This window comes from Ambystoma mexicanum, chromosome 12 (assembly GCF_040938575.1).
Source record: "Ambystoma mexicanum isolate Mex_15411 chromosome 12, UKY_AmexF1_1, whole genome shotgun sequence".
Taxonomy (NCBI): domain Eukaryota; kingdom Metazoa; phylum Chordata; class Amphibia; order Caudata; family Ambystomatidae; genus Ambystoma; species Ambystoma mexicanum.
In genome coordinates this window covers 175,656,537-175,679,988 of record NC_090936.1, presented here as the reverse complement: position 1 = coordinate 175,679,988, position 23,452 = coordinate 175,656,537, and the positions used below count along the sequence as shown (strand labels likewise).

Here is a 23,452-nt window from a genome sequence, read left to right as displayed (position 1 = left end):
TTTTTGAAGCCGGATCGAGGAGTTGTCGGTTCCGACGAAGAAGCCATCGAGTACGGATCGAATAACTCGAGGTAAATAGGTTTAACCTGACAAAACTGAGCAACGGTATTCCGAGGCACTGAGTAAGCGTGGAAAAACGGAACTAAGCAACAGACGCTGCGCGCGGCCTTTATAGGCAGGATGACGTCGACACGGCGGCTGTCGAGGGACATCGACTCGGAGGACGTCGACGCGCAGCGCCCTCTAGAGAAAAAATTTTCCGAGGCCAGCAGAGCTGGAAGGAGATATCTAAGATGAGGAATACGTCGGAGGACACAATCCCTTCGAATGGTAGTTTTCATTGGCTGTTTGCAACAGTTTGTTGTTCATTGCTATTGAGGCCCCTCCCAGGCCGAGCTAGCCATGGCCTGCAACCTGCAAGCACGAGAGAGATTGAGATCAGAATGACAAATCCCAATGATTTATAAACAAAGCAAAGCGAAGTGGAAGAACAAAGCAATTGCACGTGCGCTGGCCCCGCATGAGTTCCGGTGCCCAAAAAGCCTGCAACTAACTTATCCTGTGGGCTGACATCAAAGCTACTAACAGAATGGTTTTAAATGGTAGTAGTCTCAGTGGACATGAATGTAGAGGCTCAAAAAGAGCACACATTAGAAATGTTAGGATAAGATTCAGGTGCCAAATAGGCCCTTGAAAAGGAGTACGAGAAAACACATTAGTGAGCCCTTTAGTAAATTGTATAATTAATGGCATTTTAAAATATGCCTCCTCCGATGTGCGCTTGAAGATTGAAAGAGCTGCCAAATAGCCTTTAATACTTCCAATCTGGAGCCCCAGATTTGCTAAATGCAACAAAAAAGATAACACAAGGGCACAGTTGCGCGGCAACAAGATGGTCGCAGCCTGAGAAGGCTTCCTACCAGCAACTGTCAATATCTTTTTTATATCCTTCTCATTGTGGCCCCATTAAGTGGCTGACAGCAGGGATGAAATTGTAACAATATGGCGAGCTGCCCCAACCCATTTATTTCCGCTGCCTCTCGCTCCAGAATTTGGAGAGATCGAGGCCCTGCGACATCCTGGATGGCCATGACTTTGTTTTGGCATCGGAGCCGTGCACCGTCTTCCACATCAGGGACCGGCTGGCCTCTGGCGCACTCTGCAGGGACTTGAACAGACCACCTTACATCCTAGGCGTTCGAGTACTTCTTCGGTGCGCTTGGCCATGCCCTGGAGTCCCCGTGCAGTCTCAGTCCCTGCCTGCCCTGCCCTACATTCATTATCCGGCATCTACCCGCTGCGAGGGACGGCCACTGGGAATGTGCTCCTGGATGCACTGCTCTCCTGTGATATTCCTGGGCAGGCAGCCCCGTCTGTGCTTCATCTGAGGCTGCAAGCAGGCCCAGTCGTGGGGGGTGCCGCTCAGCACACAATTGCTCCACGCTGGGAGCTCAACTAACTTACCTTTGGCTCACGCCGTGGGGTTTCTGGCCAGGACTGGCCTCAGTGGGCCTGCCTTGCCGACTGTTCTGGCGTCCACCTCTTTGTGGGGAGGCCTTATTCCTCTGTGCTCTTGTGGATGTCGGTCTTTGTTGGGGAACAACACCCCCACCCTGCTTCTCAAGCGTCCTCGTGTCGCTGTGGCAGGGCCCAAGGCGTTGGCAGAGGGTGACCGTTTCCTCTTGCCCCTTAACTCTTCAATTTTCACTCACCAGTGGCTATATCCAGGTTAGGGTGCAGAGGGTACCTCTGCTTACATTCACTCCATGCGGTGACCCTGACCAGTTCCCTCCTGGCCTGCGGCATGGGGTGCTGGCCTGGACTGACCCCTGTGGTCCTGTCTTGCTAACTGGTCTTGTACATGCCTTTTCGTGTACTGCCTGGTGGCGGTTGGTCTTCGTTGAGAAACGTCACCGCCCACCCTCAGGGGTCCTCTTGACGCAGTGGCTGGTCAGATAAGCTGGCTCTGGCTGCCTCCTCTTTCCCTTAAAAAAACTTCTGCTGCAGTCCCTACATTCACCCCCCTGCCCCCACATCATTGCACGAATGTCACAGGGCAGAACGGGGAATAATAAAAAGCAAGCAAAACTGGATCAGTTCACACACCACAGCCAGCCTTCTCCTCCACCGGCCACGTCCTCTGCTTCTAACACCATTGATGTTTGCACTCTGAATCAAACTTTGTTGGCCCTGAAGAACAGTACGGACAGTCTTGGCTCCAAAATAGAGACACTGACCTGCAGGATGGAGACATCAGCAATCCAAATAGACAAACTATGTGGCCAGATGACAGAAGCGAAGCAGTGCATCAGAAACTATGAGGATAGAAAAACATCCTTGCAGAGGGAGGTGCTGACTCTGCAGCAGTCGGTGCAATGGGTGGAGGCCAAGAATGACAACCTGGAAGGGAGATCACGTAGAGGGGGTACCGGAATCAACACATATTGACAACATGAAAAAGTGTTTGTTGAGAAGTTGTTACTGGATGTACTGGACCACCCCCCCCCAGTTTCCAACATGTTCCTAATCGAAAGGGCACATCGCTACGTTGCCGCCAAGCCATCCCCTGGGGCACCGGACAGACCCATCATTGCAAGGATCCTTAATTTAATTATAGGGACATGACATCCTTCTTCGAACAGTGAGGGACAAAGTTGAATTGTGGTACGGTTCAGCGATTATCAGGCTCTTCCCAGAATTCAGCCCACAGGTGCAGGAACAGAGGAAATCATTTCAGGAAGTAAAAAACAAGCTCAGGAGAAAGAATCTCCGTTATGCAATGTTGTTTCTTGCTAAGCTCCGAATAGTCCACAACGGTAAGACCTGTTTTTTTTAACACCCCTGACTCTGCCGATTCCTTTGTCTCTGCTTTTGTAACTGTTCACGGTTGGGGGTCATCATTGCTGCGAATACTAGCTATACGCCCTTGTTCGTACAACGGGGTTAAATGTGGATCCTTGCTTTCTGCTGGCTCTTGGGTCCCAAACACGGATATAGTTATGCCATGACAGGTTGAAATTGTGCAGCAGTTGCTCGTTTTTTCCAGCTGTGCGGCCGCGTCAAGCACCTCATTGGCGCAGCTACTGCGTCTTGTTTCTTAATAGTTAATAGAGTTTCTTGTGGGTCGGAAGTACGACGGTAGATTGGGGTTTCTGGCGTGGGTGGGGGAGTACACAGGGGGTGGTATATTTATGGTGCATACATGAGGATTGTTTCATACTCCAGAAACAATTGGTTGGGAAGAGTACATGGTCCTGCCAAAAGGTCTTCTGACACAAGGACCCCCGCCTGCCTCGAGATACCCAAGCCTCGGTCCATCACTTACACTGCAACGATGAGTGAGCCTCTAACTTTAATGTCCTGGAACATCAGGGGAGTCTCCAATAATAAAACATTCTGTATGGTGGTCAATCATGCTAAATTGCACAGGGCAGATGTTCTATGCCTACAGGAGACACCTTACGAGGGATGGTCCGCTCCCATTGGCCAAGGGTTGGGGAGTGCATAGCTATTCATCCCAGACCAGGGGAGTAGCGTTTTACATACACCAGTCCCTGAAGTTCTGTTTACATGACAGAATACACGATCCTGAAGGGCGTTACATCTTGCTTGCTGGTGAATGTTTGGGCTCGGAAATGCTGTTTATCAATGTTTATGCTCCTACAGTAGATTTACTAGAGTTTTTCCAGAATTGTGCTCCCATGCTCCATAAAAGTGTTTCGTATGAGGTTGTATGGGATGGGGATTTTAACCTAGCACTGTCCCTGGATTTGGATCGGTCCACAACTACACAGATTGCACTCCCAAGGGCAGCTATATCATGGCGCGATATTGCTGATTCTCTGGGCCTGGTAGATATATGGAGGCATATGCACCCAAACAGGGAGTTCCCATTCTATTCGGGGGCACAAAGTAGCGCTTCCAAAATAGACTATGTCATGTTGTTAACCCCATTGGCTAGTAAGACATTACATGCAAAAACACTTCCAAGAACCCTGTCCGATCATTCCCCGATATTGGTTACGGTCTCTGTCCCCAATGTGCCACTTCACCCCGCCCCCATTGGCACTCGCACGCAGGCCCTAGAGGATGGGGTTATCCGGGGGATAGTATCAAATATTTTTTGCTCAACGATGAATCAGTCCTGGACTATAGAATGGTGTGGGAGGGCTTCAAGATGTGCATAAGGAGTTATTGTATTTCCAGGGAGTGTGGGGTACTGAAGTCCTTGAGATCAACATTATGCCATCTGGAAAGTGATATAAAAGAATTGGAACATAAACAGGCACAGAGAGGGAACCCACAGGTTGGAAAAGCACTTGCAGATAAAAGACAGGCGCATTCTGAAGCTGCGGACAGGGAGGACAGATATTTAGGAGACCCTGTGTTGGCGATAAAATACGCCGAAGAGGGCAGACTCAGTCGTACTTTGGCATGGGCAATCCACAAGGATTGGTGCCGGGATGGAATTTTGGAGATTGGCGACCCCAACGGGCTCCCGATTAGGGATTCTGATGGGATAAATAAAATCTTCCGGGAGTACCATAAATCACTGTACTCTTCTCAATTATCGGTCTCTCCGGGGAAAATCAAGGCATACCTGGATCATGTGGCATTGGGGTGGTTGGATCATGCAATTGTGGATTTGGTCAATTCTCCCCCTTCCACAGAAGAAATCCTTGGGGTTATCAACAACCTCACAAGTGGCAAGGCTCCGGGGCAAGACAGCATCTCTGCCAAATTTTATAAGGAATACGCCGACATCCTTGCCCCACAGTTATGTCGGATGTCCGAATTCTCATTATCCACGGGCCTCCTGCCCGAATCCACAAGGATAGCAGTAATCACGCTTTGTCTGAAGCCCGAAAAAGACCCAACCAATTTTGCACCGTACAGGCCTCTATCCCTCATTAAAACAGACAATACAATTGTTGGCCGATAGACTCCTCCCTCGTATGGGTGCCCTGGTTCTCCTGGATCAGTGGGGTTTCATCCCGGGTAGGTCCACACAAAATAATCTCCGATGCCTCTTTACCTTCATGCATAATGTTCAGGGGGAAACCCCCTTAGTTGTGGCGGCCATGGATGATGAAAAGGCTTTCAACTCTGTCGAATGGCCATTCCTATTCGAAGTCTTACACAGATCAGGTCGAGGCCTCCAGTACATTCGATGGGTCTGTTTGCTGTACACGCTGCCTCAGGCCTCGATCCTATTGAACCAACTACTGTCGGACAATATATTCCCTATGAAAAGAACAAGACAGGGCTACCCCTTCTCTCCAATTCTTTTTGCCCGGGTGGTCGAACCCTTGTGCCATAAGGGAATTCCATTCACACAGAGGGGTAAAGATATACTCACGCATCGATAATCTCACTGTATGCAGATGATATCCTGTTGTACATCGAAGACCCCAAACAAAATCTAACCCCGCTGGTTCAGGAGATATCTGATTTTGGAGCGTACTCCGCTTCGTGCATTAATTGGGCAAAATCCGAGATACTGCTGATAACCCTAATGGCGCCCCCGGGATGAGGTCGGTACTGAGTTCCGATGGTGTCAGCAGGGCATGAAGTACCTAGGTGTGCTGGTTTCAACATCCCCTACCAGGCTCTTTGAGGCAAATTACGTGGTGACCCTTGAACAATTGGATTGCAAGGTCGACATCTGGACCAGGCTCCCATTGTCTCAGGCGGTGTGCCTCGTCCTGGCTAAAATGGTGGTGGTCCCTAAAAGGCTGTATATTTTCAATAATGTCCCATTAATTCCCCCCTTCATGGTTCTGGAGACGCGCCTCGTCATTATTAACTAGGTTGGTTTCGACTGTAAAACAGTCATGCATAGCCACTTGACATTCTGACACAGCCATATGCTGCTGGCGGCCTAGATTACCCCAACCTTTATACGTACTATTTGGTGGCACAGATGCAGTATGCAATATAGTGGCGACACCCCTGTCTGGAGTTCCCCCACAGCAGTTGTAACCTACCCAGACGACCTGAAGGGTACTCTATGATGCTCACCCAAACAAATCCCCAAAGACAAAATACAGTCCATCGACGTAACCCACTGGGCGTGGGGCCAAGTCATCCCAGACACAGGTGCCAGGGGTAATGACCACACTGATTATGCCATATATTTCTTTTTATGTTTTATCGGTTAATGATCTTTCCACCTTTAACATATAACAAACAGTTCAACTGGGAAGTCAAACGAGAGACGAAAAAAATGCAAGATCAAACAAGATAATCCAGTTCAATTAGATCATTTCCTTTAGCTTTGAATCCATCTGACTTTGTCTTTCCTTTTACTCTCCGCCAGCCTTGGTGTCCGCAAGCAGTGCCTCGACAAACTTCAAGGCATCAATTGTTCGACCAAGTTTGTTTGCAGTTAATAACCTCTCCCACAATTGCTCTTCCAGCAGTGGGTCGGACCATGCATAAAGGTCCCACATCACCCTCCTTTGATCACTTCGAGCAGGACAGGTAAACATCAAATGTCTAATAGTTTCAAGGGTACCCACCTTGTTGCAGAAGAACAAGTTACTTTCTTACCTGGTAACGTTCTTTCGATGGGATGGTCCGATGACGTATTCCATATCTATGACAAGTAATGTCCACAGCTGTGCTGCTTCGCAAAATCTTCGGCGTCTGCGTCCTGTGTCGATGACATCGATGCACCGTCCCCAAGGACCTCCTCCGACGGCCGACGTCACCCGATGTGATAAGTAGGACGCACGACGCCCATAGCCTCAGTTGTAGTTTTTTTCCCCAGAACGTGTGCCACCAGTTTTCTGCCAGTCAGACACACAAGGCCTTGCGGAACGCAAGCTGCAACCGCAAAAGAAATTCTGCAGCGGGGAAGGTAGGGAGGGAGCGATATGGAATACTTCGTTGGACCATCCCATTGAAAGAACGTTACCAGGTAAAAAAGTAACTTGTTCTTCAAGGGGATTGGGTCCTCCGACATATTCCATATCTATGACAGACTCCCAAAGCAGTACCAAGCAAGGAGGTGGGAAAAGAATTTAGAACACAAATTTAGCATGCCCAATCAAATTGTGGAATAAAGAACTGTCTTGCCAAAGGCCAGATCCTACCCTCGCATGGAATCGAGGGAGTAGTGCCGTACAAAAGTATGTACTGAAGCCCAGGTGGCTGCATCACAGATGTGACGAATAGGAACACCCCTCTGCAGGGCAGTAGACGCAGCCACTCCCCTGGTAGAATGGGCCCGCAAGCCAGCCGGAGGGTCCTTACCCGCCAAGCGGTAACACTCGGAGATAGCTAAAATAATCCAACGAGACAAAGTCTGTTTCGTCACAGCTTGTCCCAAACGCTTTCCAGCGTAACCAATAAAAAGTTGATCGTCCACTCTGACCCGGGACATGCACGAAATATAAACGCTCAACGCTCGCCTATGGAGCCTCTCCTCTTCCTTACCAGGATGTGGAGGAGCATAGAACGCCGGAAGAACAACCTTCTGGCTCAAATGAAATTCCGAAACCACCTTCGGAAGAAAAGAAGGACGAACTCTAAGGACAACCCTGTCGTTATGAAACACAGTGAAGGGGGGCTTAACTGAAAGTGCCTGTAACTCACTCATTCACTCAGCGAGCGGAAGTAACCGCAACCAAAAACACAGTTTTCAGAGTTAACAGTCTCAAAGGGCAAGAATGTAAAGGCTCAAACGGAGCACAAATAAGAAACTTAAGAACAAGGTTCAAATCCCAACCGGGCACCAGAAAAGGTGATGGAGGGAACACATAAGTGAGCCCTTTCAAAAACTGAGAAATGAAAGGAATCTTAAAATAGGAACATTCTTCAGACGAGCGCTTAAATATGGACAATATTGGAATATTGAAAACACCACCATATTTATCACCACCTACAGTACGGAAACTAAAACACTCAAACAAATATTAACCAAACATTGGAATATCCCTTTATTGGACTCGAGCCTACAAAAACACTTGGACATTATACCAAATATCTGTTTTAGGAGAGCACCAACCATCAAAAACCTAATCAGCCCAAGCTTTCTCAGTCCAATACCAAATATCAAACAGGCCTTTTTTCAGAAACCCATCATGGGCACCTATAAATGTGGACACTGCAAACTTTGCCCTCTTGTCCAACATGGCAAAAAAGAAATACAACTTCCTAATGTCAAAAATAAACCATTAAAACAATTCATAAATTGCAACTCTAAAATGTAATTTATGGGACTGAATGCATCTGTGGCAGGTTGTACATTGGTAGCACCATCCGTAAACTAAAGATCAGATTTTTCGAACATCTGAGAGCCATTCGAAATAAGGACCCATTTCAGTTCAAGTCCTCACAGACCACCCAACATTGAATATTGAGTATTTAAAAATATTTGGCTTGGAAAAAGTCTGTTCACCCCCTAGAGGAGGAAATAAAGAGATTCTTCTACGAAAATGTGAATCCAAATGGATTTGTATAATGGACACTTGTATATCAGGTTTAAACTGTGGCACAGAGATGTTTAACTGGCTATAATTTGACAAAGAAATGTGCTATAATCTGAATGTTCTATAATCATGATGTTTGAAAAAAAATTCTTACTGATGAAATTTAGCTCTCTTCTCTTTGCTAACATTAACCCTTTCTTCAATAAATTTGACGGTCTCTCCTTTCTAATTTCCTTTCTCTTTTTGCTAATTTTGTCCCCATTATAACAGGTTTGTTGTCTACAAGATAAATTGTTTGTCTCTTATATTATGGCTATCTATACACACTACCCAATTATTCCAATCTTAGATGCATCTATCTCCACAACGCATCTAAATCATGAGTAAGGACCTATTTTGTCCCATCTTTATCCTCTCTTTTTATTAAAATAAAAGATAAATACTTGTCACTTAGAAGGAGATTTAAATATCCTTGGATGCCTTTCCAATGAATTAAGAAAAAAATATTAAAAGATATACATTTTCAACTTAAAACCCTAATTGAAACCTTTTTAAAAAAACAAAAAAACACTAAAATGTCCCTTTCTTTTCTCATGTTTACATAAGTTAAAATGGCTTTAAAAAATGTGGTGCGCGATGACGTCATGATGCTACGCTAAGGCATGTTGCGCATGACGTCATTACGTTAATTGCTGCAATTTTGCTGCTATAAAACGTTAAAATACTAAGATGCTGTGCATCCACCAGGACAACAGCATCTCTGCGCTTATCACGGCGAGCATTTATAACTTTAGGTAAGTTCTTCATCCTCACAAGGATTTCCTAACCCCTTTTTTCCAAGCCTTTATATAATATCAAATTATCCACTGCTCTGTGTGTTTAGCACTTAAATTTTGTATTCATCTTCCATGACAGTAGTAAAACTAAAAATACCCTCATTTCAAGAAATCTTTTTTCCCCTCTTTTCTCAATCATCATCCTCCTGAACCAGTCTTAACATGAACGAACACTGAACAATAATTGGTTAATTACTTTTGAACCAATTGGATTTCCAGTACCACTTAAACTATAAATACTGAATACAACATTTACCTTTGTGGAATTAAGAATTAGGGTGAGTCAACAACTTTATTTATTTTTGAAGAGAAATAACGCAATTTTTCCTTAATTATGAACTGTTAATTACTTGTTACAGCCCCCTGATGGCCTTAAACTTCACTCTCATTATTTCTTTCTTCTTCTTTCTTTTTCTTTTTATCATTTTTTTCCTTAGAATACCCACTGTCTCTCCTGATGAACCATTGTTACAATCAATGGGGAAACATGTGTTGAGAGAGCTATTTACTTTACAAGCTACGAGAGAGCTATTTACTTTGCAAACTACTTGAAAATATTAGTTGCTTTGCAAGCTATACTGTGAAAACGCACATCCATTGTCTATTTCAATTTGAATGAAAGTCTAAAATATAAAGGTGTGAAGTAACACCCAACTTTTCTTTCTATGTTTGCAAACAAATAAAATTGGATTTTCCTCTTTGATCCCGACAAAAAGCTTCATTGTATTATTTCTTCAATTGACTCACCTCAAACAACTCAAGAATCAGGTTGGTGCATTAGAGATTCCTTCTCATCTATATATAATTCTTGAGGAACTTGTTCAAGCATCTTAAGTCCAAGATGGGTCTCAATCCTCTGTCCTTCTTAGGGATTAGGAAATAAGGAGAGTGCCACCCTTTGTTCCTCTCTATTACAGGTACTGGTTCTATAGCAGTTTTCTCTAGCAGGCTCAACATTTCCTGCACAAGGAACAGATCTGGAACTTTGAATGAGTGGCTCCCCGGTGGATGGTCCCGAGGCCTCTTTAAAAAGGGGAGGCAGTAACCCTGGGCTACTGTTTCCAACGCCCATACATCAGAAGTAATTCCCGCCATTCTTGCAGATGCTGCAAGAGTCTGCCTCCCACTGAGGTCTTATGGGTTAAGGCCTCAGAGGCATTTTGAGGCAGCTGAAGCAGCGGCTGATGGTAAACTAGCCGTTGCTTGGGTGAACTTGGCACCCCTCCCTCATCTACCACGAGGGAATCTTCTTTGGCCCCTTTTGACTAGCCAGACCTCTCTCCCTTCCAACTCAGGAGTAGAAGCAAAAGGACTTACCTCTCCGAGGTGATCCACTGGGGTGAGATGGTTGTGGCTCTCCGATAGCGCATCAAGGGATTTTGCTGCCGCCTTAGAGGTCAGCAGCTTCTCCAGGCTTTCGTCAGCCTTGCTGCCAAGCAGGCGAGTGCCATCAAAGGGCATGTTGGAGTCTACAATGCACATCCAGTGCAAATCCCAACTTCCTCAACCACGGAAACCTGTGCATCACAGTGCTTGCAGCCATGGCTCTACTTATGTTATCAGCAGAGTCCAGTCCTGATTGCAGCGACTCACACATGGCCTCCTATCAGGTTTATAGTCAATATTTCAAATTCAATTATTTCGAATGTAAAAATGTCAAAAACATCAAGTCGTTTTTTTTTCTCCAAGGTTTCTTTTTTCACATTTTTTTTTAATGGGGGGGGTCCCCCCCAAACCCGTTTAAATAAAGAAATTATACATTTGAAAAAAATCTTTGACATAATGTTTGACATTTTTGCATTTGAAATACTGACTGGACACCCTCCTATCCATCTCTTACAATATTCAGGAAGCCGTCTCTTTCTTCCCCTTTGGGAAAATGATCTTCCGCCATCGCTATGCAGTCCCACAGGGTGAATTTAAATTTTGCTAAGGCGCAAGTAGCATTTGCAGACTAAAGAGCCATGCTCCCGTCAGAAAACACCTTCCCTGCCCAAGCGTCAAAACGCTCAGCGTCCCCGTCAGGTGGGATATGCAGCCTGTTTGGATGTAGATGTCGCTGCCTGAACTACCAGGCTTTCTGGTGTAGGGTGCTTCAACAAGTAGTCAGGGTCGCTTCTCTAAGGCCTGTACTTTTTGGTGAGATTCTTATTCACTGCAGGACTTGACTCAGGAGCCTCCCAATTCGCCTTAACCCTTTTTTAGAGGGCGACATGAAAAGGAACTACAGGATCCTTCTGTGGACCTTTATCGAGAATGTCTGTCAGGTCGTCTTGCTCGAATACAGGAGCAGGTCTGCCCCATCGCAGAAAATCAATGACTACAGTCAGAATTTGCCTGCAAGAGAAATCTGCATGGCCTGCCCGGTCTGGTCTACCAAACTCAAGTTCTCGGGAGATGTCAATACCACTTGCAGACCGAAGATTTTCATAGACGTCTCTAAACCTAGATTGTTGAAATAAGGGCTTCAGGGACATTGGAAGTGCCAAACTCCAAATCCAAAGGTTGGGTGCCTTGGTCCAATGGCTCGTGCTCCTCATAAAAGGAGGATAAGGGTTTGAAGAAATCATTTATAGGCAAGAGTTTACAGGATGTGTCCACTTCTTTAGTGGGCAAAGGCAAAGATGCTTTTGAGCCCAAAGGCGCAGATGATTTTGATGCCAATGACGTCAACGATTTGGACACCAAAGGCATTGATGACTGACCGACAGATTTCTTTGATGATTTATGGACCGCTCGAAGGTTCTCAATGGTTCTTCGATTTGTGTCCAGAGCTCCATGGCATGCAGGATTTAGCCTTAATCCTTTCCTTGTCAGCTTTCTGCAGCACAACAGGAGCATGGCTTTCTTCTTTTTCTTTCCAGTGAGACAGTGCCGCCTTCTCGAAAATGTTTAACATTCCCTGCCTGAACTCCTCCCATTGTTCAGGAGTCGAATATTTTGATGGACAGCCCTACTTCTCTATGGCGAAGAATCAAAGGCGCTCGAAGGCGACCTATATCGCCTTTTCTTCGCCTTCTTGGAAGACGAGGAATGGTGAGACCCACTCCTAGAGCGTGACCACTTTTACGACCTTTTCCTTTGAGGAGAGTCCCCTCTCGACTCATCGGATGACTGTTTCTTCGATGGTGCAGTCGAAGGGGATTTGGTAGGTTACCTACCCGCAGTTAATTTCCCTTTATGCTCTTTCAGAGCCTTACCGGTCATGGACTGACAGGACCCACAGTCTGCCGTCCTGTCCTCCAAGGCATCGCAGACACACCCGATGAGGGTCCATAGTGACATTTTGGCACAGCAGTTGTGACATTTCTTGAACCCGGTCTTCGGGGTTGTTGGTGTTGATGATGAAGCCATTGATTTCGATGATGCTGTGGTTTTAATCAAAAAATTGAAGTGCAACGTTTTTCTCAAAGCGTTAGACAACGTGGAAAAATTGAGCTCAAGCCAAAGGCCCTCAAGGAACATCGACTCGACCGCATCGACGCACAGCACCCTCTGCCGAAAGGTTTTTTACAAAGCAGCTAAGGCTGGAAGGATATTTATCAAAAGATGAAGAATACATGACAGGACACAACCCGATTGAAGAGGACCTTAAAAAAGAAAGGTTGTCATTATTAACAAACATTCGGAAGACAGTCTGGACAGTTTGAAGTATTGAAGATATAGACAGATAATGCTGTGGCAAACCATCACTGATTACGTTATGTCTTTGTTTCAAGTACCCTCATACAGTCTCCTTCCACTGACAGGAGAACTAATGGAAGGACCATTAGGACATGGCCATTAGTTAGGGTATTTAAAGTCTGTTCTAATTAAGGATTTTAGATTGTTGTTTTCTTAACTAGTAGGGCTGAAACATTGCTGATATTTAACAAATATTGTAGGCCTTTGGTTGGGGTATACAGTCCATCTATAAGAAGAACACAGGCATTATTTCCTGCTCACACAATAACAAATGGAAAAGCAAATGCCATATTAGGTGTCTGTGTTATTAAGCAATGAATAAGATGAATAAGGAGAGAGACAAACGTTCCCTTTTTTCAGGTTTTGTAAACACAATCAGCCAGATTCACAGAAGCATTTTATAATGGCGCAATCCCATAGGAAAACGCTCTGTGAATCAGGCCCAATATTGGAGAAGTGGAAGTTGCTACACACATGTGCAGTTCCTGTAAATTTTAGAGAACTTGTGTGGTTCTAATAAATTGATATATTTTGCATAAAAATTGAAAGTGATATTAACAGAAAGATGGAGAATGTGAGGTGGTGTGAGTATTTGCCATTACATGCAAAAAAAATAACTGGAAATGCACTGAGCTATATATTTAACAAAACAAAGAAAAAGATAGGATTGAGGGGAAAAGAATAAGATCTTCTGACAACACAATTTAATATTATAACAAGTGGAATAATAATCCTCCCTGTCCCTTTTTTGTACTGTTGTACTACTGCAAATTTCTTTTAGCCATAATTTACCGTTGGGGGAGGCCTAGATTTCTACCCAATTGGCAGATTACATTCCCACATTTGTCTATCATTAAAACCAGTTTCTCCACATTTGGTGCAGCGTTAGATATGTCTGAAGATTTCCAAGTTTCAAAATGTATCATTAGAGCAGACAAATATTATACGCTGGTATGGTACATAGTATTTGGCTGCAACTCCAACAGGCCTCTTCATTAAATGTAATAACACATTAGTGATAAGTAACAACCTCAAATAAAAATATTGCCTGAGACTAATAACCTGTTAGGGTGATAGTTCAAATTTTCACATTACAAATGGAGTCCAAATTTCTAGTTCAAACTATGAAATATGAAAAAAGATCAAAATGTCTTTTTTTTTAAAAAATGAAACCGTGTTAGCAAATGTGGAAGCAATTCAATTAAAACTGGATTAGTGATTAAATATATTTTAAATTTGATTTAAAAAAAAATCAGTGTAATGTTTTTATTAAAATATTAAAAAAAAGAACTTCAGGCAACCCTGGGGTGAAATATGTATAAAGTGGTTAAACAATATTTAGGCTAGATTTTCAACTTAGATATTTTGGCAAAAACCCACCTCCTGGTGAGCATGCTCATGCACTGGATGAAGTCGTCTGAGGGACTTCAAAAGGTTATGCATTGTAAAATCTGAGCCCACAATTTTGTGTTGATCCATCTAAAGATATCAAAACCCGATCTGTTTAATCTACTGTTTATCACATTATTTCCTCTGCTGGTGGATATTTTAATAATAGGTAAGGACTTGTAAATGTTTATCATCAGACTACGTTGGCTCAAACAGAGACTTTCCTCTTTAGAATCATTCATATAAACACCTCCAGCATGACCTGACCATTCAAATGGCTCAGACGTGCTTTTGAACAGAACCTGTACATGTAAAAAAATAACTCAATTTACGTTTCACTGAACTGGCTGAATGTTTATAGTAGTGTATTTATGTAAAGGAGGTTGCCTTTCATGAACACACTGCTACAGTAAATGTAGTCTGCGTTGCATTTGGTGAAATATCAACCATTTCGTAGGCTTCAGATCACCAGGAAAAGCATATCCATCACGATGCCATTCAACAAAGCAAGAGAAATTATTTTCAATTGCCACGTCTTTAAGCAAAGAAAAAGCTACTTTCATCCAATCACGTGGCTATTTCAAAGCCCATTAAAATATTGAACTTTTCTCAGGGTGCCTCTCTAACTTACTATGAATTTGGCCTCGGGTGTACCTATTTTTTAAAAAAAATGTAATTGAACTAAGATGTTCCCCATAAAACATTTATGTTACAGGACATTTATTTTTATTTTTCCTTGCAGTATTAAACAGAATAAAGAGAAAATACTCACTTTCATCATTGGAGAGATTCCCCAGGGAGTTGTGGCTGGAATACCGCTTGTTTTCACTTTCACTAAGACATCTTTCAATCCAACTCTCTGCAAATAAAAGAAAAAAGATGCAACTGTTGAACCTTTCACATGAAGGCAAGCCATTTGCACCTAGTCAAAGAGAACAGTGTCACTCATTTTCCAGTTGTTTATCAACAGCACTGTTCAGACTAGAACTTGTACTCGTAGTACTTATAATGGAAAATTAAAAAAACTACAAGTCCGCCATGCAAAGTGTTGCTGGCTAAACATCCAGGATTGTTTAAATGGGATCCTGATAACTTGGGACCAGTTGGCAACTTTGCCTCTAGCAGGTCATCTTTCATGCTAACATCACAGAAAAAATAGAATAAACCTGCAGTGTGCTTTGTGCATATATGCCCCATCAGCAATTGAAACTCACTGCACTTAGTAACACAATTTCATTATCAATAAACGACTTTCATACAACAGATATAATAGCCATCCGTTGAAGTGTGCACTAAACGAATCAACACGATCCTATGTTATTGCAACAGACATTTCCTATAATTTAGTACAGGATTTATTAAAACACTCCAACCATTATATTTCACAGCAACCACCAAAAATCAATTTGAAGTGAATTTCTTGGATCTTACTATTTTTTATAAAAATGGAGACATGAATATGAAACCATTTACAAAACTTACAGGGAAATATCTTTTACTGAGGTCTGCCTTGTAACACCCCAAATCGATCAGTGACAAAGTACCTCAAGTACGATTGCAGCGTTTGCACAGGAATACCACTCACAAGTAAGATTTTGGAAGAGCTAATATAATGAGAATGAACAGAGGAATAGTATCCAAACAGTCAGCGGGTTAAGCGCTCGCTTCTGAGATCTGTAGGTTGCAGGTATGAATCCCAGCCAGGCCAACTGATCCGTTCTGAAGTCGTTAAATGCAAATCAACTTTGGTTGGGTAATAATAATTGTATACTTCAGTGCTCCAAGTGTAGCGCTTTCGGAAAATCTCTATATAAACAACAACTTATTATGATAGTTGTAAAGAGTACATCCAACAATAATAGCGAAGCCCTGCTTAAGAGATTTAACACCTGTAGGACAAAAGACAAACTAGTTTGTGCGATTACATCACCAAATGTACCCTATAAAAAGAAGCAGATAATATCAAAACGGTATCCTGTCATTTTTTCGAATGCATTTCTTCGAAATGCTTGAAAAAATGTTGGCAAAAAAAAAAATATTTAGAATGTATTTTTTTTATTTAATATGTTTTAATATTTTTTTGGGGGGTTTTGAAAGTAAAAAAGTGTTTTTAAAAAAACGGGGGGTTGGGAGGAACCTCCCCGTTTGAAAAAAAAATAAAGAAAAATACAAAATATTTTGTTTCAGCGAAGTTTTTTTGACATAATGGCATTCAAAAGTGTCACTATAAACCTATCAAAACACTGCATACTTAATAGTGATGGGGGCCTTTTGGAAAAAGCACTTCATGCATGCAGGAAAAGTACCAATACCATCAATCAATATTGTCATCAACAGTGATGTCAGGCTGAAGACAATACCAATGTCATAGAATACTATCACGCATGTGTGGACCCTACTCTCTTATGGGACATCACCCCTGTGACAGAAGCAAGGTGTGTACATCCATGAAGAAAATATTCATAGATGGTGTTAGGGAAGAGGTTCTGAATATAACTTTCTGGGCTCCCTAAACATTTTTCAATAATGTTTGTGTTCATTGGCCACACGCCTGCAAGTGTGAAAGCCATCGGGAGCACTGTGGCAGGCTCCCAGAGGGGCATGTAGTCGAGAGATTCGCTTTTCATCAAGTTTTTTTTTGTTGTTGTTCCTTGGCCACATCCTGCTTTGACAAAGGACTATGTGCACCATCCGAGGGTCCTGCAAACAAAATGCAGCTCCATGAGCCTAAAACACCTGGGACTCTGCCTGCAAGTGTGGAAGTCATCTGGAACACTTACTGGCTCCCAGAAGTTCATGTGACACACTACCTCCATTATTCAGTCTCCCGTGGATGTTCAGCCTGGGCATCTGTAGCCAAGGTCAAAAGCAGCAATGGGCAGCTTTCTGTTTGGGCCTGTTGCGGTCAGAAATTGCCTCGGGCCAGACCCTCTGCACGAGCCAGAACTTCACAAGCTCACTCTAGCCAACTTCTACTTCCACCCATAGACCTATTTATTCACTCTGGGGCTTTTACCTCACAGGACCAAATAACATTGCTATTTTGGGTCTGTTAACACTTTTGGTAACATATCGCCCCATTCTAAGCCAATTCAGAACTAATATCTGGTTCTTTTCAGCCAGCCATCCAACCCTCCCACCCTCTCTTGGGCTGCACATTTTCTTCATTGTCTTCACTTGCCTATTTCTTCTACCCTCTACCATGCATCTTGATTTCACTCCCTTTCTCCTTCTAGTTACTCTTCTCATTCCATTCTCTCATAGCCTTCAGCTTCAACTTGGTGTAACCTCTGCATCAGTCCCCAGCCTCCTCATCTTCCTCCTTCCTCCATGTACCTACACCCATCAAATAAGACACTACCAGGATCTCCAACCTCATCTGCCCACATCGCCTACCACACAACATCTGCTCCTCTCACCCACCTCCTGTCACCCTTTCACTTGGCCTCTGGTTTGCACAATCCCTCGGCAACAAGTCTTACTTCATCACTGAGCACCTTGACTTTCCGCACTCTCAACTTTCACTTTTTGCCATCAGAGAACCCTGGATTGCCTGACTCTGCTGCACTAGCGGCTCAAAACACTAACTCTCCCACTATCCCAGGCCTGTTGGGAAGGGTGGGGGTGTGGGCTTCCTCATCAATAAGGCCCTCCACACTACCTCTCTGACATCAACTCTTCCTCTTTTGAATATACTCCTCTCACTGTTCTGGTTCTCTAGTCACCCGCTGGTCCTCAACTCCTTCTCCCCAGATCGGATCCTCCTCCTTGAGTCACTTCCTACTGACATCACTATTGTCATGCTGAGGGGTTTACCCTTCGCAAGCCCCCGGCAACTAACTGCCTTGAACTAAAATCCCTCTTATCTGATCACTCCCTATCCATGGCCTCCATGAGTCCTTATGACCAACCTACCCACTCTGGTGGGCACTCACTTGACCTTGTCTTTCAATCTAATTCACTCCACCTCCAAACGCTGAAATCACCCCTTTCCCTCGGATCGCTGCATTGTTCACTTTAACATCTCGGTTCCTCCACTATCTACTCCTCATCTCCCCTCTTCAGAGCATTCAGGCAGGATTCTCTTGCCCCTTACCTTGATGATGTGATCTCTCTCCTGTCTCTTTCCCCTCCTCATGCCTCTTCCATTGACTGTGCTTGATCTGACTTTCACTATGCACTTACGACTCCATTTGACCAACACGACCCTGCTCACACATTCACACCATCCCATCCCCATCCTCAACCTTGGATTACCACTGAAATTCAGACCCTCAAAACATGCACGTGCTGCGACCTATGACACTGGTACAAATTATAGACACCTTCCTTACTCCAATCCTACAAACATTCCCTTGCTGCCCTAACCTCTGCACTGGACTCTGCCAAACCCTCCTACTTCACAAACCTCATCTCCTCCCTTGGCAATCACCTCTGTAAACTTTAATCTACCCTCCAATCTTTGCTCACACCTCCCAAGCCCATGTCCATCCCTTTCTGCTAATGACTTTGCTCAGTACTTTTCCTCTAAAATCTCTAAAAATCATGACACTTTCATAGCCCTCCTCTCACTCCCCAACCCTGCTACTGTCACTGCCTCTCCTCCACCTCTTCTACGCTCAACTCCTTCTCCCCTGCCTCTCCTATTGAATTAGCACCCATCATTTGCAGTGCTAACCCATTTTGTGCTCCTATCAACACTTTTGCTCCCCAAATGGTCAAAGACTTAATCTCAATTATATGCCTGTATCTCACCAGGACCACACTGCTGCACGTCTCCAACTTTCTCTCTAATGTTCATCACTCAAAAATCTCTTCTATATTCACCATTTTGGACATTTCTGCCACTTTCGACACAGTTAACCACTCCTCTTTCCTCCTTAATCTGCAGGATCTTAGGTTAAGCAAATCTACTCTTGCCTTGATTTCCTCCTACCTGGAAGGTCAATCCTTTAAAATCATTTTTGGAACTTGCAAACCGCTGACCCCACCCATATTCCTGTTGGTGTCCCCAAAGATAGGTCCTTGGACCTCTGCTCTTCACCCACATTACCTCTCCCCTAGGAAGACTCAACTCATCCTTTGGCTTTCACTAGATCTTTCTGCTGATGACACTCAAATATTGTTCTCCTATCCATCCTTCTCCCCAGCCATCTCACAGATTACTAACTGCCTCACTGCAATTTGTCACTGGATGGCTCTCTGCTGCCTCATGCTGAACGCTTCAAAAATCTAAGTCATCTTTCTCCCAGCTTCCAATACCATTCCTACCCTCTCCCCTCCCACCCCCTCCCTGCCTGACCTTTGTGTACTCTCCCCAAGGCTTGCAATCTTAGTATGCACTTTGATAATGGCCTACGACTGCAACAATTCATCACTACCATTGCCTCTTTTGTCCTTGTCTCACTAACCACTATACAAAAACTCTAAGCTCCACTGTGGTTCTCAGCAAACTGGACTACTGCTCAAGACAGATCTATATGATTACTGCACCAATTTTACTGCGCCAGCTGAAAATGGCATTTTTCTTTTTTTGCGATGCCTTTTTCATTGCATGTATATGCAGGGAGAGACCCTCTTCAGCCCCCCCTGCTCGCACCCACATTGATAATTTACTCTACCCATGCGCCCACACATATATGCAGTGAAAAGGGGGTCAAAAATAAAAAATTGTGACTTTTTTGCCCGGCGCAGTAAAACCGGCCCAGTAAAGTTAAGATCCTGCTTAAGCCTACTGCTTAGCCTTCCTCTGTACTCCTTCCTCCCTCTAGACAAAGTCCTCAACTTTGCTACCTGCACTCTACAACCTACCCATATTTTTCCCCACTTCTACCTACCAACAACATACTGGTAGGCTCTCCTTGCACAACCTCTCTATTTCTAAGTTCCTTCTCCTAGTCTACAAAGCTATCAATGTTCTTGCTCCTCAGTGCCTGTCCGAATGTGTCTCTGTTTACTCACCTTCTAGTTTCCTCCGACCCTCCTATGCACTCAACCTCACCATCCCAGAGCCTCACTGTGCCTCCTCTCGCTTCCGCTCTTTCTCCTTACTCGCCCCCACTCGACTGGAACCCACTGTTCATAACAATCAAAGCCAACTCAAGTAGTAGATCTCTTCAAAGCTTGACTTAAACTTCACTTACTTGCTAAAGAGGGAACTCCCTTTGCCCGCTCCTCCATCCTCCCTACCTGACCCCACCACTGTCTCCAGTGACGCTTAATAATGTAATTTTGTATACAATTAGTACTCCTCTTTAGTTTGAAGCATGTGTCCCCTTAGGTTAATGTTACCTTTGTAAGTCACCTGTTTCCTTATATACATTGTAACAAAATGGAAGAATTTGAGGCTAGGGAGGTGAGCCTGCTCGCAAGCCCCTCCCTAGAGGTCTGGGCAAGTGTGACCTTACTGGGAGTGACTCCCCATTAGGGAACAAGAACTCTCATTCCCAAAGGGAACTCCCTATGCAGGGTACTTTATCTGCATACGTGGGACTGCCTTGCATCCAAAACACTGTGTCCTCCTTCTGTTTGGCTGTAGGTAATGTGGAAACCACACGTTATCTAAAAATAAAGGAGATATTACTTTAAGAAGAAATGGCAATGAAAACAGGACGAGGGGGCCCAAACTCCCATACGCAGGGCAAGTCCCCTGACACCAGAGCGGCAAGGAGAGGCGGGCTGAGTGCAGCCACAAAGCCCAGAGCACTCAGAGAATTCAGAGATCCCGGAGGACCAGCGTAGCAGACAGTGCGAGAACTGTTGTCAGGATGAAATCAGAGGAACCATTTGAAGAGGTGGCGTGGCCACAGCTGTGCCATGGTGGGCCTAGAGCCATCCTAACTATGCTGAAACCTTGACGATAGGAAGCAATGAAAGCTTTCACCTGCCATCATTCAGGGAATGAGCTACACAAAAGCGCAGACGAGAGTAACCGAGAAACAAAAGCAGAGAGAGAAAATTGCCTTGCCCGAGCGTGAGCCTACTCCTGTGATATCATCGGAGGCTGATGCAGGTACAGGGGTGTGCTGGAGGAGCAGGCAGCTCCCAGGAGGATGAATAATTAACCAAAGAGACTAGGTGATACATGTACTAATGGAATAACGAGTGAGCACAAACAGATATCTGAGGAGATAATATCTGAGGAGATATTCAAACGTCTAAAGCAGGAAAAAGGTTGTGAAGCACCAAGAAGGTGGAAACAACTATGAAGGGGAAAGAGAGAAAACCCCCAAGAAGGGATTTCAAGGGAAAATTTTTAAAGAGAGGGGAGGCTCCTGTAAGAAAAGTTGTGAAACCTATTGTGAGTTTGGAGTACAAAGTGAAGTAGACCAAGAAAGAAAGAACTTGGTAAAACCATCTCGGAGGTGGGGAACTTTAAAAACTACTAAGTCAAAGCAGCACGCCCCACAGCAAAAGGAAAGATAACCTACAAAACACGATTATTGATTCCAAGAAAAAAGCAGATAAGAGACCTAAGAAACGGTTTGAAATCCTAAAACGTCTAGAGAGACCCAAATCTCAATCTACTACATTTGCACCTACGAATTTAAGACTGTTCCAAAATTCAGCACGCCTTTGAAGCAAAAATATCTAAAGCAAGGAAAAAAAAAATCAAAGATCAGATTGTTAGGAAAAGACACACGCAGAGACCTCTACCTCATAACCCAATTCTCTCCCCTCTCTTAGCCATTCCATCAGATACAGAATGTACCGTTTTCAATTTCGCTCCAGTGACTAGCCTGGAGCCACTGAGCACTATGCACCAGTTTGCTGGTCCAGATAAAATTCTCCCACCGAAAATGATCCTCGATAATAAGGACATTTTTGCCCCTTTTCTAGCAAGATTCATCAACGCCTCCTTTCCCACCTGCTCAGTTCCAAGCAATATCCAAACATTTACAGTAACACCCCTCCTAAAAAAAACTTGGGGCTGATCCCAACGATGCAACAAACTTAAGGCCCATCCCTAACTGCAACTTCTTGCTCAAGGTCCTGGATAAAGCGGCTACGTGTCAAGTGCAGGCTTTTATAGAATCTATAGGTGCATTACATCACAGGTAGTCTGGCTTTCGACCCGTTCATATTACTGGGATGGCCCTTATCGATTTGCAGACCCACATGCTGTGGATCGTGGACAAAGGTAAGACTAGCCTCTTAGTCCTATTGGATCTATCGGCCTTCGATCTCCTTTTGAACACACTGAAAGATACTGGCCATTGCTCCGAAATGACATGTATGTGAGTATACTCTTTTCTAACTGGGCAATCATCCAAAGTCTGCTGGGCAGATGGATCAGAATCCCCCATTCTCTCCACCTGCAGGGTACCAAAGGATGCATGCATGCACCCTGTACTCTTTACCCTTTACGTCAAACCACTCTGCAGCCTCTTGGAAGAATCAGAAGTGTTCTTTACCAACTACGCAGATGACACTCAGCTGGTTCTGGGGATCTCTCGGAACCATGCTGACGACACTACAAACCTCCAAAACATCTACAACCTAGTAGATTCATGGATGAGAGACAACTATGTACCTCAATGGAGGCCATTTGTTCAGCTAAAATCTGAAATTCACTCCCCATACCTCTGCGTCAGGACACCAATAGCAGAACCTTTAAAAAGGTACTGAAGACCCTCCTCTTTGAGCAAATCCTTGTGTCACCTTGCAATTCTGACCTGGTCCTGTAATTCTGTTGTCCCATGTGTATATGTGTGCCCTGATGCCTCCAGGTGTTATAAATAAATAAAAGTGTTTAAGAGACTATGGGGGTCATTACGACCCTGGCATTAAGGGTTTAACGGCACCGTAAAAGGTGTCGGCGCCGTTAAACCCTTAACGCCTGATTACGAGGTCCCTTTGCGGGACCCGACCTTAACGGCTGGTTTTACCAGCCGTTAAAGTAGGGTGCCGCAAAGGGACCTCAGTGCTAATTACGGTACCGCAATTTGCGGTACCGTACTTAGCGCCTTCCCCAGTCCCATCGAGCCCTATGGAGCGAAAATGGGAATGGGGAAGGGCCATGGTGAAATGGGGAAATACCGCCCCGCCAACCTTGGAATGGAGCGGTATTTCCCCATTCCACCATGGCGGACTCGTTACAACACCGGC

The 23,452-nt window shown here is 44.3% G+C and overlaps 1 protein-coding gene across 6 annotated transcripts in view; it reads right to left on the bottom strand.

Annotated features, from left to right (window-relative positions):
• Window positions 1-23,452, bottom strand: part of RFX4 (regulatory factor X4) — a 429,787-nt gene that overhangs the window by 336,100 nt on the left and 70,235 nt on the right. For all 6 annotated transcript variants that reach the window (XM_069628258.1, XM_069628257.1, XM_069628255.1 and 3 more), the window contains exon 2: window positions 15,117-15,203. In XM_069628258.1, the coding sequence (XP_069484359.1) occupies window positions 15,117-15,203 (87 nt within the window). The remainder of the gene's footprint in view (window positions 1-15,116; window positions 15,204-23,452) is intronic.